Below are 17,590 nucleotides of genomic sequence, written 5' to 3'. Positions count from 1 at the left end.
ACATTCTTATAAGCCACAGAAAACAAGAGGAAGCTTCACAAGAGCACATTCACGAACAGTTCTCCCTACAGAAACAACAGCCCTCCCACACCATATAAGCCTCTTGCACTAAAGTAACTTACCTACCACCCCCTCCCTGAACTCCCCTCCATCCAAGCCCTCCAAAAGGTGGGGATGCACCTCAATAATCATAAAGGAAAGAAAATCCCAAGTCTGATTATTTAAAAGTGAAGGATGGGGCTACCAAAGACATGGAATCCCCTTTTTATCTAATGGGGCTGTTTTTCGGTTTGTAAACAAAGGAGATATAAAAAGTATTTAAAATTAAAAAAAGCAATTTCTATCTCAAAAGCAATCAACTACCCTTTTGTGTACGACTAAACGTGAAATGTGGTTGTATCCTCCAAGACAAGGAAAGGAGGTAGATCCCACAACATTCAAGTATTAAAACTTCTCTGTGAAACTGAATAAGTGAGGCTTGACTCAGAGATCCTCTATCACACTTGGTACTTGAGTGCTCTTCTGAATAAGTCTTGTCCTTAATAAATTATAGATATCAAAAGCAAAGAGTCCCCTGATTTTACAAATTTAGGTAAATTTAGCTTCACATGCAGCTCAAAAGGCTTTTTCTTCTGACCCTCCTTATCTCCTCAAAAATGTCTTAGTGGAGAAATGTGAGCAAGCTGGAAAGTTCTTCAACACCAAATAAAGAGAAGGAAAGGAATAAGCAAATCAGGGAGTGTAGATTCTTCCCCAGATGCTGGTCAAAGTTTGCTTGGGGCATTGCTTGGGGCAATGTTCTGACTAACCTATTTTTCTTTCTTTCTTTCTAAAAGCTGCTTATCAAACAGCTAAGGGAGAAAAGAGAGTTGCCTTCTTAATGCAAGCCCTCAAAAAGTTCATGGTTTATAAATGGTTTTTTCTGGAGTTTTCTTCCTTGTACTCCATGAGTAGAGGGGAGATCTTATCTGCCTTAAGAAAAAGAATGTGGTATGGAGGTTGAATTGGGGTTCACTTGGGTATCTGTACAGTTGTTGGTTCTGGATCAATCCAGTTCCAGCCTGGGGATGGGTAAGGGAGGACATGCCCTTAGTTGATGGCAGGTTTAAGGTCAGCCTTCTTTTCCTTTCCTTTTCTTGACTTAATCAATAGCATTCAAAGCAACCCTCCTGCAATTACTGTCTTTCCAATGCCTTGCATTACAATTCTCATTTATTTTGGCAAGTGGGGGATTTGAAGCTCACACTGTTTGGAACACTTCAAGTTTGGGAAGGTCTAGCAAACAAAAGGAAGTAACTATGCTTACAGACTATTGCCTGTCAACAATTACCTTTCAGTGCATAGCATCCCCCACCCCCCTTATTGCCCCTTGTTGGAGTGATCAGTAAATATATTTTAAAAGTGTGGAGGATGTCAAATGGAAACAAGCATGTGTAGTCTTCTGAATCCTTTGCCTACCACCCAAGAGGAGACCTCTTTCTAGCTTGCTTGCTTCTGAAGTCATCTCAAACACAGCTGAGAAGGAAGTCATTGACCATAAAAAACCATTTAAGTTTGGGAGGGATGAAAATTAGGTAGAACAGAGAAAGAGGAAAGAAGAAGAAGAAGAAGAAGAAGAAGAAGAAGAAGAAGAAGAGGAGGAGGAGGAGGAGGGGGGAGGGGGAGGAGGAGGAGGAGGAGGAGAAGGAGGAGGAGAAAGTTTCACTCTTTTCCCTGTTCCTTATTCATTTTCTTCATTTTCATCCTGCGATTCTGAAACCAAATTTTGACTTGTCTTTCACTCAGGTTCAGAAGCCTGGCCACTTCATGTCTACGGTCCCTGGTGAGGTACATGTTGAACAGAAATTCTTTCTCCAGTTCCAGGGTCTGGTACTTTGTATAGGGGCATCTTTTCTTCCTGGAGGAACGGGCATGCAACCAGTTGGCTGCTGGATTACCTAGAAGGGGAAAAAACAAAGCCAAAAAGACAGGGTCACTCAGGAATTGACATCAAATCCTCCCAGGTTCTCAAAATCTATTTGGACTAACTTTTGAATTATGTGAAGACAAGCTCATGTGCAGTGGATACCTACCAAGTCTTACCTACAATATATTGTTAGAAAAATAGATGTACAAAATATATCTGCCGCACATCAAAATAGTCATGTTTGACCTGCAAATAGCAAACAAGACTTTAGAAAGAAAAGGGAGGGAAAGAAAATCAAAGTGAGTATTTTATCTAAGAGTATATTTATTTACATATAAAAGACAGGAAGAAGGAAGAAAGGAAAGAAGGAAGGAAGGAAGGAAAATGGCACTTTATTCAAATGTTTTAAATGAATCTATTTATATGGCACTTGGATAGGTAAACAATCCACACATATCTTTTAAATATTGGTGTGAAAGGCATATTTTCTGTCAGTATTGACAGAAAATAGAAATTCCTTCCTTCCTTTCTTTTTTTGTGCTACAAGGGAAAAACAAATTGCCTGTCTATAGTCTAGAACACCCTTGTTTTCATCATGACCCTCCTAATCCAGCAAATCCAGATCAAACAGAGAAGGGGAGGGGGTATCCTCTCTTGAAAGCCACAACAGTCTCCCAAGCAGTGGCATATAGCATCTTCTGCTCATGGATATTCTTTTACCCCAAGCAGAGTTTCAGAAGCAACAACCCTGATTTGGAGAATTCATGAGACCTTTTATGGGGGGCAGAGAAGGAGAAACACTGTGGCTAGAAGCCAAGTCAATAAAATGCTAGAGGTGAGTAAACAGGATTACAGTAGGTCTGCTGTGGCTACATCTTCACCAAAGGCAAAACAAAACAAAACAAAAAGGCAGCTGGATGTGAGTGTGTGTCTGCATGTATTGTGGTGTTGTGCTGTTCATGTAAAGGCAAGCTAGTGTTCTTTCATACAGAGGGAATTCTGCTACCAAGGGAAAGGGCTGCAGCAGAAAAGGCAGCTCTTGCCTGGTTTCCTGGCCTCCTGCTGAAATTAAAAGCAGGCTTGCAAGTCTCAAGTCTTATTGAATGACAGAAGGGGATACAGACGCCATTTCTCCAAGGGTAAAATGAAATCCATTCTCTCCCTCCCTCCCTCTCCCTCCCCCCTCTCTTTTACACACACACACACACACACACACACCTTAGTTTCCACTCTCTTCCTAATCATCTTAGCAACTACTTCCTTCACAGAAGTGGCTGAGTCTAATAAGCAAAAAATTAAATATTAAAGAGAGGCATTGCTGTTAATAATTAATACTGCTACCTATCTTTAATGGCAGTCTCCATAATTGTCCCGCTTTTCGCTTTTTATAGGGATATGGATGTGCGTGTGATTTCTTGGCATTTTATGGAAACATGAGGTTTGGCACAGGAAAAACAAGTTTATTTTTCATTCACACAATTCCCCAAACAGGAAACAAAAGACAACAAAACAAAACAAGAGAAGGAAGGAAGAAGAAAGGGAGGGAGTGGGTGTGTGGAGGGGAGGGGGGAGGTTTAGTTAGCAGGCTATTCTTATACCCAAAATGCACATTCATAAATATAGACACAAAAACATACATTCACATACAAAAACGGGGTGTGTATTAGACTCAAGGTAATGCTTTTCTTTCAATGAAGAAGTGTAGGAATAATCTGAATTGCACAGAGGTGAAAGCCCAGCTTCTGTTTGGGGCAAAATGAGGTCCTTCTCTCCTTTTGCTCCCCCCTCCCCATTTCTGCCTTCCCTGCACTTTCACCCCACAGAACTTGATGCCGGACACCGGTGGGCAGTTTGTATCTCTAGGAACTAAGTCTTTTCTTCACAAGTTCTCTCTCCATTCCGGGTCTGGTGAGAAGGTGAGGAGAGGAGTGGAAGTGGGGGCAGACAAGCTTTTTTCTTCAATCTTCCCATTCTTTTCAAATGATTCTTTCCTTCTGATCTGGATTTTCTGCCAATTCTGCAACACAAATCTTTCTTTCCTGCTCCGGTCCACTCCCAAGGGCAGGAGTTGTTCATGAAATGCTATCAAGACCAAGACGCTAGCAAAATGCACCGGGTTTTAATTTCGAGAAAAATTCAAATAAAAAAACCACCACCGTCACCATCATCACCATATTGGCGTCCTCTTTCCTTTAAAAATGAAATAAAATGAAATGAAATAAATAAACCTCTTGGGAACTCATCTTCTAAATGAAATAACCTACATCCTGATTTGAAACTAGCAGGGAATTCGCACATATCACAATACTGAAGTCAGTTCTTTTATTGGAAACATCCCCGGCATTGGGCAAAGGGCAAGGAGAAAGAAGCCAAATCGCCTTGCATTATAAGTTTATTTTTTTTAAAAAAAAGATTCTAATTAAATTTTGTCGCATCTCCCTTCCTGACCCACCCCATCCTATCCCCAGTTTTTTTCCACAACATTTTTCCTAAGGTGTCTGTGTTGGGGTGGGGGTGGGGGAGGGAGAGAGAGATAATAGCGATGAAATTGCAGAAGCAAACATGATTAAGCTTAAGAGTTCTATGCTATATTTCTCTTAGTAAATTTGAAACAAAAGAAAAAAACCCTAATAAGCCTTGCTTCTTTTATTTATTTATTCTGTTTTTGGGAGGGACAAGGGAAGGCATTGGCTCTGAAATATTCATAGCCACACGGAATGCACATTTCATATCCAAACAATAATAAACAAGGAAGAAGATAACGCACGCTACCAGGGATCGAGGTCCTCCAAGGTAAATAAAGATCCTTGGAGAACTGAATCTCCCTTCTTAGTTCTCAGTGGGACCCCACTTTCCACACTATTTTCATCCTTCGCGTCTATTCCTCTTTTAGTCTCTCTCCAAACATGTACATGGACACACACACACACCGAGGCTCATTCAATACTCCCCCAATCTATTATCGTTGTCCTCCCCCACCGCCAATTTTTATACATACAACCGAAGCCCGCGAAGCAACTGCCCCCTTCTTCAAGCCACCGGCTGCAAGCAAAGTCGAATCGCGTCCCTTCCAACCCTCACTGTCCAATTTCCATGCTCATATCACTTTCAACAATACACTAAGCCGAGCAAGCCACCCACTCCAGAATCCCCAGCCCTAGATTAACACCAGTGGCTTAGATGGGGGAAGGGGGAGATTTCTCTTTTAAAATCTTTTTTTTAAAGCTTCCCCTGCCCATTGTGCCTTTTATGACACCCCCTCTTAGGTTTTTATGATGTTTACTTCCTCACTTTTTATAACTTACTTTGATCTGGCCTGCTTTTGTCCTCGCTTCCTTCACAAACTTTATTGTCCTCGAAGCTGGGCCTTTGACTGGAAGCGATCCCTTCCCTTCCAGCAGAAGGGTCTAACTGGTACTCCTGTGTCCCCTGTTTACGGATCTCCCCGGGGTGTCCCAGCAGCGGTTCTGTTTTAACTGGTCCCTGCCCGGCTGCTATGTTTTCTGTTCTGGGCACTGGGTCCAGCCAGCTTCGTAGATACCTGCTCTCTGAGGTAGGGATGTTTTGATGCTGGAGGTAGGGATGGTAGACCGAAGGAAGGGTAGCAGCAGTGTGTGGCGGCAGAGGCGTCCAGGAAGCGCTGAAAACGGAGGATTTGGGCTGGAAACTACAGGAGGGGAACTCGAGGTGTTCAGTGTGGGTAGTTTGCCTGGAGTTTGAGTACTGCCCGGAAGAGAATTTAGCGGCGGGAGAGTCTTCGTTGTCATGGCTTATAATGGAGTCGACATAGTAATTGCTAAGAGTTCCAGAAATTGACATTCTTGGACATCCTACGAGCACCACGGTTCAATGAAGGGGAAAGCAAACCAGCGAGCGAGCGAACAAGCAATAAAAAAATAAGGAGTAGATCTCTAGTTAAGCTGCTGTACAGATATTAGAGTATATGGAGAGGGGAGGGGGGAGCTGGTTGAAAAAAAAAACACAAAACAAAACAAAACACCAAACCAGGCGACACTCTCGCTTAACCCCCTTTCCTCCTCCAGCATCAACTTCCCAGCCAAGAAAAAGTACAGTCGGGACTGCCGGGTAGGGAGCTTCCAGCAAAATGATTGGTCAAACTTTTTTCGTGAGGCTGATAAAGCGTCAGGGCAGGCGTAAATCAATCCTGGCGGGGCGGGCGGGCGGGCGGGTGTGTGTGTGTGTGTGTGTGTGCGCCCAGGCTGTCAACCGCCCTCTGCATTCCACATCAAGGATGGATTGCGTTCTGTCGAGGCGATGTTGCAAAACGTCGGGGGTTCAGAAAGCGAAACGTACAGTGCAAACGGGGATGGGAGGGGGGCTCTGGACTGGGGGGGGTGGAGGGATGCTGCAGCGATGTCGATGTGGGAGGGGGATCGATTCCCTGCCCCGAAACATGAAAGAGAAATGCTGAGTTTTGTCCTCTCTTTGCCTTTCTTAAGGCTCTTCTGGGGATTTCTCCTGCTCTCCCCCCCCCCAACCCTCCGCTCCCGCCCCCACTACCAAATGTATAAGCGGCCATTCTGGACTCCTTCACTCGCCTTCGATATGTCAAGGCTAATTATCTCAGTCGGGAAAATGCAATATGAATTGTGCTTTCTTTTCTCTAAAGTTTTCCAGAAGAGGGCGGGGGGATGAATCGGGTTACAAGTCCAAGGTGTATGGATGCACGTACGCGAAAGATGCTTTCCACATGGTGGTTGTTGTTATCGCTATCATTATTGTCGTTGAAAGCTGGCTGTAGATGGAGAGTAACCTATTGCAAGAGCTTTTAATACCGGACGATTTTCCCTGTGTCCCGTTTCCCCCCCCCCCCGCCCTCCTTGCTCCGTTCAACATTGATTTGTATATAATCCCTCCACGATTGTATATTAAACATTGTCGCGCGTGTACATTATATATGCCGGTGTGGATGTACAGGCGCATGACCTGATGATGCCTGAATGAAATCTATAGCTTGTAGTAAAACAGTCGCTTATATGGTAAGCCTATCTACACACGGATACATATATTCACACTCACGTATCTATCATCCCCACATATATTCTAAGCATGTGTATCTACATGCAGAATCATTGTGAGTTATATGTTGCTCTGATAGACAAGATTTTAAACAGGCAGAGCGTGAACTGCAGAGGAGGGGGGGGGGGGGGAATGCCGGTTCCGGACTGCAATAGCCTCGTTTGTTTGGAAAGCAATGGAGAGGCGGAGGAGGCTTGGGGGAGAAGAGACGGATTTGCACTGCTGAATCTCACTTCCCCTCTCTCCTTCTTCCCCGCCATATACACGCACTTTAATTTTACTACCCTTGTAAAATGTCCAATTCGGCACCGCTTCTTTTTCTTTCCTCACAGAAGGCGTTAGACCTGAGACGGTTAAATAGTTGAATAAAACTTACATTAGCTTTCTTTGATTTTTATAGCCTTGAATTTACTGCCTGTGGAAAGGGAGGGTATTGGGGGGGGGGGTGTTGGGGGTGTAGAAAAGCCAGGGATGGGAGAGATGTCTTGAACCTTACAGAACCCTCTTTTTGCCCTCCTGCTGTTCAACCTTCTTAATGCTGCAGGATGAATCCAACATAATTCAGATCCTTATGGATTTCCATTACTAAATCTGGCTCAATGCATTTGCTTCCGAAGAGTTCTCCCGTTCAGGTCAGCGGCTGTGGAGCATAGATTGACAGCACAGATCCTAAAACATATAATTGCAAGTTTATGTTCTCTTTTCATTATTGTTTACTGTCATTTACTTCTAAGTAAATATTTTTCGTTATATCAGCATTGATTTATTATACCAATACGCTCCGGCTTAACTGCCTTGCCAAGCTAGCTGTCGGGCTGTGTCAAGCATCGTAACAATGCCTGATCGTAAATTCCTCTTTCGTAACCTGGTAGATCCCGTTTTCTTTCTAATGGAGCAGGAAGTGTTGGGGGTGGGGATGTTCTGCCCCCCCCCCAACAAGATTCAACTGTTCTAAAAATAAAAGCAACAAGAAAAGGAGAGATCTTTAGGTTTTCAGCAGAGAGCTTTAAAACGGTGCAAATAAACATTCAATATGAATGCAGAAAGGGGATTGTATTCTGTGACTTTGGAAGTAAAAGCTCCCTTTTCTAAGCACTGGCTTTGACCGAGTAATTGGTCTCACTGGGGCTTTGGAGAACCCCATTAGTCCTTCTAGAAGAGGTCCTTCTGGCAATGAAGAGACTAAATCCAATAACAACTATGACAGATAAAGAATCCTTTCGCTCAAATATATTTTCTTCTTTCAGAGTGAAAGTGGCTATAGTGAAGATATGGACCAGGATGATGTGTGCAAGTGTGGGGTTTGCAAAGACCATGGTTGGGTTGGTCGATAGTAAAGTAGATCTCAGCTGGCTTGAGAAATATTTAAATGGTCAGAAAATTGGAAGATATATGCGTGCATAGATAGAGTGAGGCATTCAAAGAACGAACAGAAATAAACTTTCTTTCTGGCAGAAATTAAAATATATTAATTAAAAGAGGGCCAGGGCACTACAGTTCTGAGAATAGTCCAAGTAGAAGGTCCTTAGAAATCCTGGGACCTCATTTGAGAATAAAGGCATTGAGAAAGAAAGAAGTGGGGGAGGATGAGACAAGAATTAGAGGTCATCTGAACTAGTGGAAAGCTGATACATTCAAATGTTGTAGTAATTGATTTCTTCTTGAAGTTATACACACACACACACACACACACACGCGGAAAACCAGACTGCCCTCCATTCTTATCCAACTTATGCTCTTCATTTGTGGTTCAAAGAAAAGCAGAAGTGTATAATTGTAAGAGTGAAGACACTTTATGTCTTAACTTCAGGCACATCTATTTTGCACTAAGCAGGTTAATTGAGATTATTTTCAAGTAAATCTTTAGAGGACTGCAAATGTCCAGTCAAATGTTAATTATTTCACCCAATTGTTAAAAATAGTTTAAATAGTCAAATTTAGCTAGGTCTTCCTTCTCTTCCTGCAATCATTGGATTTGGTAATAGTAAAAATCTGGGCACTTCTCATTGAGTTCAGTAGGCTATTTAAGGACTGAAATCTGAAGAGTGATTAAATATGGATGGATAAAACCCTTCAAAGTGAAATATGACAACTGGTATATGAAAATGATACATTAGTATTTGAGATAGAATTCTGTTCCAGAGTTAATATGCAGGACAATCCAATTCAGCTTAGTTTGAGCTAATAAAGTTGGCGTTTTAAGTTTCTCCTAGACTCAAGGAACCATCAATGTCTATTCTTGTTCTTGCTGCTTCCAAGGCAAACTTTCAAAGGGGAAGAAAAAGCATCAAAAATGTTTTCTGTTAAATAATCTCTTATTTAAAATGTGGCTGCTACTTAGTTTTGTGAACATGTTCTGTTGAGATCATCTGACAATGTACAGATTCCTTGATTTATTTTAATGATTGTATTTAATAATAAATATCATTAAATAATAACATGTTTAATAATAATCAGACTAGAAAATAAATCAGATTTTTTAAATATAAAATGGACATTTCCCAACAATTAAAATAAAGAAAACATAAAATAAATACAGTTGCATGGCATTTTTTTATTTTTACAAAATCAGATTTGGAATTGTCCTCTTACACTTTGGGCATTCAAAAGTATATGTGCATTATTTGAAGGTATTATGGAAACGCAGGCTTTCTCATTGGCTAGAATTTAGATCGGTAATGGATTAGCAAGCACTTTTGGAAGTGGTTAGAGGGGTGTTTTTTTTAAAGAAAAAGAAAAAAGCTATGAAATTTACTGAAAATTAATTGAAACAAAACACCTGTTCAGTGGCTTTTTTTTTGCAAGAGTATTTGTTCACATTTTACCTATAATGAATATATTCTTGGGAAATCCTCAGGCACCTCCTATAAATAATTATGAGGCATGCCAGCAGCTGAGTTCATAATTTTGTAGAGTATATAAATTTATACTCAAATGTCATTAGAAGAGTTTCCCTGAAACAGAATCCAGAATTTTCACTAGTGGAGAAACCACACAAGAAGACCTGCAAAAACCATTTGCTTTCCCATGTCCTGGGGTTTTTATCCAGGGATATATTCATTTTAATTTCTTCTCTTTCATATATAAAAAAAGTGCTCATTCATCCACATTATCAAGACAGACTCTTTGGATATTCTGTTTAAAATAGAGAGATCAACTTTAGTTCGTTTAGTATATAAGGATCTTTTTAAAAAATTGAGGTACTTTTCATTTTTCATTTTGAAAATATCATTCAGACTAATGTCTGGAAAAAAGCTTTCCTTTTGGAGAACTCTGTTTCCCAAAGCCCTGGTGTGTTAAACAGGCTTCCCTCACTCAAACATTTTTCCAAGGCCATCTACTAAACACAGCAGGGATAGCGAGAAGATTACAGACAGGAGTAATGACTAAACAAGATTTCCAGATACTATCCAGTCTAGAGAACTTTAAGCCAAAAAGGCTCAGCATACATAAATAAAAATCTCTTGACTTAGTTTGAAATACCCAAATTTGCTTGAGAGTGTAACTTATTTCTGCTTGTTAAGGCAAAGGACACATTCTGTTTCTTTTTTTTAAAGTTGGCTTTCAAAATCTTTGACATATTTAGAAAGTGATGGGGCATTTATATCCAAAAAATTAAGAAGACGTGTTTCATTTTAAACAGAGAACAATAGCTATCCCAAAGTAGACAACAGTTGGCTGTTCAAAAATACATTTACTATTTTGGGGAAGAGAAGTTCAAGCAATGTTTATTTCAGAAAACTGATAACTATCAAGTTGCATGTTTCACAATCTCTAGACCTCTGTTTAATGTGTTACATATACTGAGAATTACTTTCCTGAAAATATCCAGTAACTTAATGAAATGTAGGGCTATTGTTTCTTTCAAATCATGGTTTCTCCACCAGACTTCATTTATGTTTATTGCATTATAATTTGAGATAATATCTCTCCTGTCTGACCAATTTTTCATAGAAATGATATTCTACAAGGCAAACTTGGGATTACAATACTTATAAACTTTTCTTTTATACTTGATAAATGGTAACTGGTGATTACTTCTTTTAAAAGATCACAAACATCACTAGCAATCCCTCCCCGCATTTTCTTTGTTAGTAATAAACCATGTCGGAAAAAAGTTATCCTTTTCCCCCCAAGGAACAGTTTGCCCTTTCCATGTTTTTCCTATCATACAACTAACAACTAAACCGGAATCTCTTTACAGCTTCTATCTACCTGATTAAACTGTATCAAATATTACAATGGTCATTGGAAGTGCTGGAGAGTCTAATAATAATTTCTCTTTCATTTTGAGCACCATTCAAAATGTAGACTATCCTTCCACATACCTTGGGAGTGAATCCAGTGAATTTAGTGGCAGTGCAGGACTACATTGCATATAGATAAATTTAAATTATTCAGAGAGAAAAGAGCTTCTGTAAAAACCGGAGCTGGAAGTTTATGCACACGTGACTTTCACTGAAACTCACACACACACACCGTCCGCCCGTCCATCCGTCCCCGTCCCCCCACATCCATATGATTGTAAACGAATTCCCTTCGGCTATAATGGATCTAACTTTCAAGGGAGTGCATTTGGGCTTCAGTTGCAATCCGAAGTAGCCAAATAAAGCCTAAATTGGATTAAGGGGATGAAGGACTGTAGACCCATGAAAAAGTTTCTCCCCGGGCAGGGCTACAGACTGTGACACACTCGGGCCTCGGCAGAGATTTCTTCCCCAGAAAAAATAGCCTAACATTTCAACCTATTCGTGCAACTCCTAAAGGATTCGCATCCTTTCGCTTACTTCGACATGGACACGCTCGGATTAATGGAGAGGACGAATTTCAAGGAGGTCGATCTGGAATTTTAAGGCGATAGCCGACGATCTGCTAGTTCCCGTTTTTTTTTTTTTTAAATTCTAAATTAAATGCCTTCTCTGAGGATCGAGTCAGTTCTTGACGATTGCAGTTGTTCCTTCACAGATTAAGTTACTCCTAGGCACAACATGATTTGCTTTTTTCAAAATACTAATAATAATCGGGAAACAGAACTCCAAAAATAATTCAACCCACCCACCCCGCCCCATATATATAAAAAAAACTGAGGGGGGAATAGTTCAGAAACAAATTTTTGTACCGATCTCCTTTCGGTTGTGAATGAGACTTCAAAGTTCAGTGAGTTTAGGAAAAGAGGGGAGGTTTGGGGTGGTTGAAAGCTCTATTATATTTATCTAAAATGTATCTTTTTAGAAGGTTGGAATGATCTTTCTGTATTTCTCATACTGCCCAGAATTCTGCAAGTTTCTTGAAGAAGAAAGCAAGTGCAGAGATGAGAAAAGAGCCAAGGGAAAACGGCCTTCTAGAGAGAGGAAACAGATCAGCAGATGTAACAAAAGACCCCAGAAGTTGAAGCTGGAGGGCTCAAATTGGAAAGGAAAGTTCCAAACCAGGTTTATCTCCTTATCAGTTAATAAAGCATTTTGATATCTTTTCCTGAGATCTGGGCATAGAAGAAGAAAGGAGGCTAGTTTAAGAAAATTTAGGGAGGGAGGGAGATGTTGAATTTTGGTTGGGTAAGATTGGCTCACTTTCATTGAAACTACTGCCTTTGAGCCCAGCTTGACTCCTGGTGACTTCATGGACAATCCACACACTTTTGTCTTTCAGAAGTGGATAGCCACTGCCGTCTTTCAAGGCTGCTCCCCCCCACTCCACTTTACAAGGCTAGCCTATGACTCTGGTATTCTCCAGAAATCTCCCATCCAAGTCCCAACCAGGCTTGACCCTGCTTAGTTCCTAAGACAAGGTTAGTCAGAGATGAGGACAAAAACTCTACTTTGAAAAACAAAGAGAAAAGGACAAAAAAACCTTATCTGAAAGATAAATTTATAAACCAAGCCCTTCAGCAATTAAATAACTTTAACCCACAAACCCATGAGTCTAAACGTTGAGGGCTAGTCCTTTTTACCAAGGAGCCCTAGTTGCATTGGTTTAGCTCTGAATAATAACTGCAGAAAAGGTGAGTGAATGGGAGCTTTCATTTAGTCAGATAGAATTACTTTTATTGCACATGGAATAAGAAAGAATACTAGGAGAATAATGGACATAGTTTCAGGAAGGAAGCAACTATATTCCCTAAACTAATATTGATTGCAACATCATTGTAATCTTTTGTTTAATTTAATGATTAACTATGTAGAATTCATAAATTTCTACTTCACACAAGCACCCTGTAAGTGTATCTGTAACTATAATTGATTCCAATAAAAAGTTCAGGTGCGTCCTGATTAATCTATTCTACAAGGCAGAATGCAACATAATCAACTCCATAGAATTCAAGAGGTAACCTCTGAAATTTGTGATGAGACTTTCTTCCAAGTAAGTTTTGGGATGCAGTATACTTTTTAGCCTTCTTTGTTGTTGTTCTGATTCATTTGGATAATAGGTAGAACAGTTCCCCTTTAAGTCACTGCACAATATCTTAACCCACCATCTTGTGCTTATCTTCTACTTATGAATGAATTTATGTATATGACCATTCTGTAAATGAACATAATGAGATCCATCTCCATTAAGAACCCAGGAAAAACACTTACTACATAATTCTTCACATATTTATTTGAGAATAAACCCCACTAAAGAAAAGAGATTTCTGAGATTTCTTACTATGTGTCCAAAATTATGCTATCAGATCAGTAGCCTTAACTGATAGAAGCAGAGAAGAGGAAGAAAACATTACAAAAACTTTCTAACATATAGAGGACTCATTTCCAGACATTACTGTATTTAAAACTTTCTTAGACTAGGTGCTGGTGTAACAAATCTGGATGTGCAGTGATTGGCCACACCAGCATGTCCTCACCAAAGGATACTTGCATGGAGAGGCAGGTAATATACACACTGATATCTGAAGTATTGCTCCAGTACCCTGTGACACGGTGGAGGAGAGGAGAAGAGGCAAAGAAGCAGATTGAGTCCTCTATTCACACTGTGCAATATTTGGAGTCATAAGGACCATCTGTTACGCGGTGAAATGGAAAATCAGATTTTAAAAGTAAGGAACTATGATTGCAGGGGGTCAGGAAGTAGAAAGAAAAATGATGAATTCCAGTGAATGGATTTACCAAACTATTTTTTAATGTGGCATGTGTGTAGGAAAGGGAGCAAGGGAAGGAGAAGAAGAAATAAGCTTTAGCCCCCAGAAAGAATGTGTGAACTTTTCATTTTGCAGAGACTGCATTGTAGGCTTTTAAGAAATGAATTCAGATTCAGGTAAGACTGATCTTATTTTCTTACTTGGAGATGTTCAAAAAGACTTAAACCTTTTCTTGAATGGAAAGCAACAGGCTTAAGAAAGTTACTGCTTAGTATGGACTTCTCCTTGTATCAACTCAGTATATGCCTAATGTAGTTTTATAGGACATGAGTATAGGTGTACTCTTCTATTCTTTAGTTTGAAGGAATATTTTAACTCCAGTTGTAACTAGAGGACTTATTGTCTAAGGCTATTTAAGGATGCAGGCCATAGGAAGCAGGTCTGTTAACTGCAGGATCATGGTATAGAGGCATTTAGAAGCTGGGCATTACTCCAAATTGCAATAAACTGCTCTGATTTAACTGGGTTGTGGGTCGAGCTGTGTCAGATGTGGATGCATTAATTTATTAGAATTAATCTGTGCAAATGGGGAAATGTGAGGGCTTGCTGTTGTTATTCAAATGCCAGTTCTGCAATCTACAAGCTATTTACTCCAAGCCCTACTCTTGCTAATTGGACTGTTCCGGAGTGAGTTGTTAATTGCGGCCAATATACATTCATAGATTTACAGCCCCAATATGAAGCATGTAGTTTTGGAAATAAATCCCATTGATTTCCATGCTATTTGCTTTGGGATAACCATACTTCTATCCTAGGAATCCTTAACAAGTTTTAAATAAATCTTCCAATGCATTTTTCCTTGTAATTTATTTTCATAACTGGGGATCCTAATTTTGCTCTATGATATCTGAACAAGGTTATTTGAGAATAAGTTCAGCAAGTTCAATTCTGGGTTATACAATCAAGTTTGATAAAGGGTAAGGCATCATATGAACAACTTTCTCAACAAATGTGATGTCCTTTTCTTTGCTGCGGCGTTTCCCTTCCTGTATCCGCTGTTCTCTTCCTCTAAAATTGAAAATACTGCCAAAGTACTAGTGTGTTTCTGACACCATTCTTGTCTTTTTGCTGGGCATAAATGTATCCCTTCTTGGAAAATAGACAAGTGACCATGTTAGAAGGCCATATAGCAGTAGTTTCCCCCTTGTTAAATAAAAATGCATTCCTATGCATACTTACTCAGAAGTAAATCAGATTGAAAAATGCACGCTCCCGAGTAAGCAGATATAGGATCATCAAAACTTTCATGTGTTTTGACATTGAAGAACTCGCGTTCACTAACTGAAAAACATATGTGCTTGTGTTTGTGGACTACGGAAAAGGAGAATGGTGCCTTCCTTACCTTCTAGAGTACCAGAAAGTCCCCCCCCCCTTTGTAATGGAATTATTTATTAGAAATGTCTAAGACTTATTGAAAACTATTGAAAAATACAATAAAAAAGAACAAAGATGCAGTTAGTATTTCCATGCTAGATTAATGTTTGGCAACAACCATCTTTCTTTATATATTTTACAGTTGTTTCTTTTAAAAGCAAATTTTAGATTATTCTTGCATGATCCAATGGTCAGATAAAGTCCTGAGTTCAGGTGTTCCTTAGGATAACTGGAATGCTTAGAACAATATGAATTGACGTTCTTGTTAGAAGAAATAATATTGGTAGAGAGGACATACATTGAATGGAAGTTGTGTGTATAAACCCTGCTGAAGTTCTTAGAAACTTTACAAGATTTGGACACAGAAGTCCCAAAATCTGGTTCACCTCAGACTAGACTCCCAGAATCTTACAATTGCTTTTTGCTAGAATCTCAAACTCCATACAAACCAGATGCCATGTAATGGGATAGAAGTATGAATAGAGTTATTTGTTTTGGTTTTGGTAAGAGTAACCCAAGGTTTGTAAAATCAGGGCATACTGGTCTCCTTGGAAGATGCTAAGTAAAAAAAAATCAAACAAACATGTGGAATTAAGGAATAGTGTACTTTCCTATACTGGGTCTAGAACTTTTTTTTATTATAAGAAACAAATTCATATTATTTTACATGGAGGAAAATGTCTGCTCTAATTTTTTTTCTGCTTTCAGCAATTGATTTTCATTTAACTTATTTTCTAAATATTTTTATCATGAAACATAATTCTAAAACACCCAGTTCTTATTACTAAAGATGTTCCCATTCCAGTTGTTTCTCATACAAAATTCTACTAGGAGAGACTAGCTTAGAGAAGAATATTATTTTTCTTAAATCACATCAAAAACCTTTATTATCTGGGTTAAACCTGAATATTCTTAATTTCAACCATCCAAAAGAGTTGGAAACAGGCAGAAATTCCCTAAAACTAAAAATCTAACTTTATCAAGATCTTAGGTATTCACCTGATTGACCAGCTTGAAAGTTCATTTGGTGGGGCTTACAATAAAAAAAATATTCAAATCATAGTCTGAAATTGCAAATACCGTAGTTACCAATTGGGGATAGAAGAGCACTAATTTATCTTCAGAATACAGATTTATATTGAGAATAACTATTACTCAGGATGAAAAGGCAAACTAGCTGTTGATGGATGGATGGATGGATGGATGGATATCGTTGAATACACAAATCATAGATATGGGAATAGGGTAAGGGTTTTGCTCATGTGCTTACTGTTTAAATCCTGCCTTAGGATGGCTTGTAACAGATAGCCAATAAAAAGTACTCAGTTTGAAAGAAGTGGATTTAAAGACAATACAGTTGTAGTTCTACAGGCAAGCACATATTTCTGGCTGCTGAAAACACAAGTATGTGTAACAGATAAAATTTCCCTAAGTTGTATTGAATGCAGAATAATTACAAATGTGTTTGCACCAAGGAAACAAGACTAATGTGAAATTTCCTAATGCAAATTTGGCTCCAACCTCAAATCCTGGATTTATACTGATCTGATTACCCTTTTGTGTCAGTTGTAAATGAAATGTTTTTATGGAATAAAGACCTAAAGAAGCTTACTCATATTTTAAAAGCAGCAAATAAAGCTTGAGTTTTTTAATCTATCCCTATCCCTCCCCACTCGAGTTTTGATAAAGTTCATTTCTGTTCCAGTTGACAAAAGAAATAAAACTCATAAAGCCCATTGGGGAATCTCTCCTGCACCGATCTGTCTACTTAAAGAATAGTAGGTTTTGCCATCTATCTTCTCTCCTGGTCGATCTTCTATTGGCAAATTTACAAAAGGTTGTGCTACTTCAGGACGGAGGAAAAGAAAAACGAGATCCTTAAAAACAGCTGAGTCTATATACTTCAATCTTATCGAATTCACTTTTTAATGCTGAAAAATCCTGAACAAAGACTAAGCCAAGAATAAGTCTTTTTGAAATGTGCAGTGGCTCAACAGTCAGTAGAATTGGGGAAAGGAACGGGGGTGGTGGGAAGAAGAGGGCTGAGATCCAAAGCTCCGTAAGGTTATGGACGGGGCATGGGGGGCAGAGGTTGGAAAGGCAGAGTCTAAAGGTTTTTTTTTTTCAACTTA

At 39.4% G+C, this 17,590-nt stretch overlaps 1 protein-coding gene across 2 annotated transcripts in view; it reads right to left on the bottom strand.

Moving 5' to 3' along the window:
• Window positions 1–1,677: 1,677 nt before the first annotated feature.
• The window catches only part of HOXB9 (homeobox B9), a gene marked incomplete at its 5' end in the record, with an annotated part of 53,805 nt that continues 37,892 nt past the window's right edge, over window positions 1,678–17,590 (bottom strand). Inside the window, 2 exons of one of the 2 annotated variants that reach the window (XM_081932771.1) lie at window positions 1,678–1,937; window positions 5,212–5,725. In XM_081932771.1, coding sequence (XP_081788897.1) covers window positions 1,702–1,937; window positions 5,212–5,725 — 750 coding nt within the window. In that variant the 3' untranslated portion in view covers window positions 1,678–1,701. Of the gene's footprint in view, window positions 1,938–5,211; window positions 5,726–17,590 lie in introns of those variants that run through there. The other variant, XM_081932770.1, reaches the window with a different exon arrangement.

The sequence above is a fragment of the Natrix helvetica genome (genome assembly GCF_964273705.1).
Source record: "Natrix helvetica genome assembly, chromosome: Z".
NCBI lineage: Eukaryota > Metazoa > Chordata > Lepidosauria > Squamata > Natricidae > Natrix > Natrix helvetica.
The sequence above is the reverse complement of the archived record's forward strand: the minus strand, read 5'-3'. Positions and strand labels throughout refer to the sequence as shown.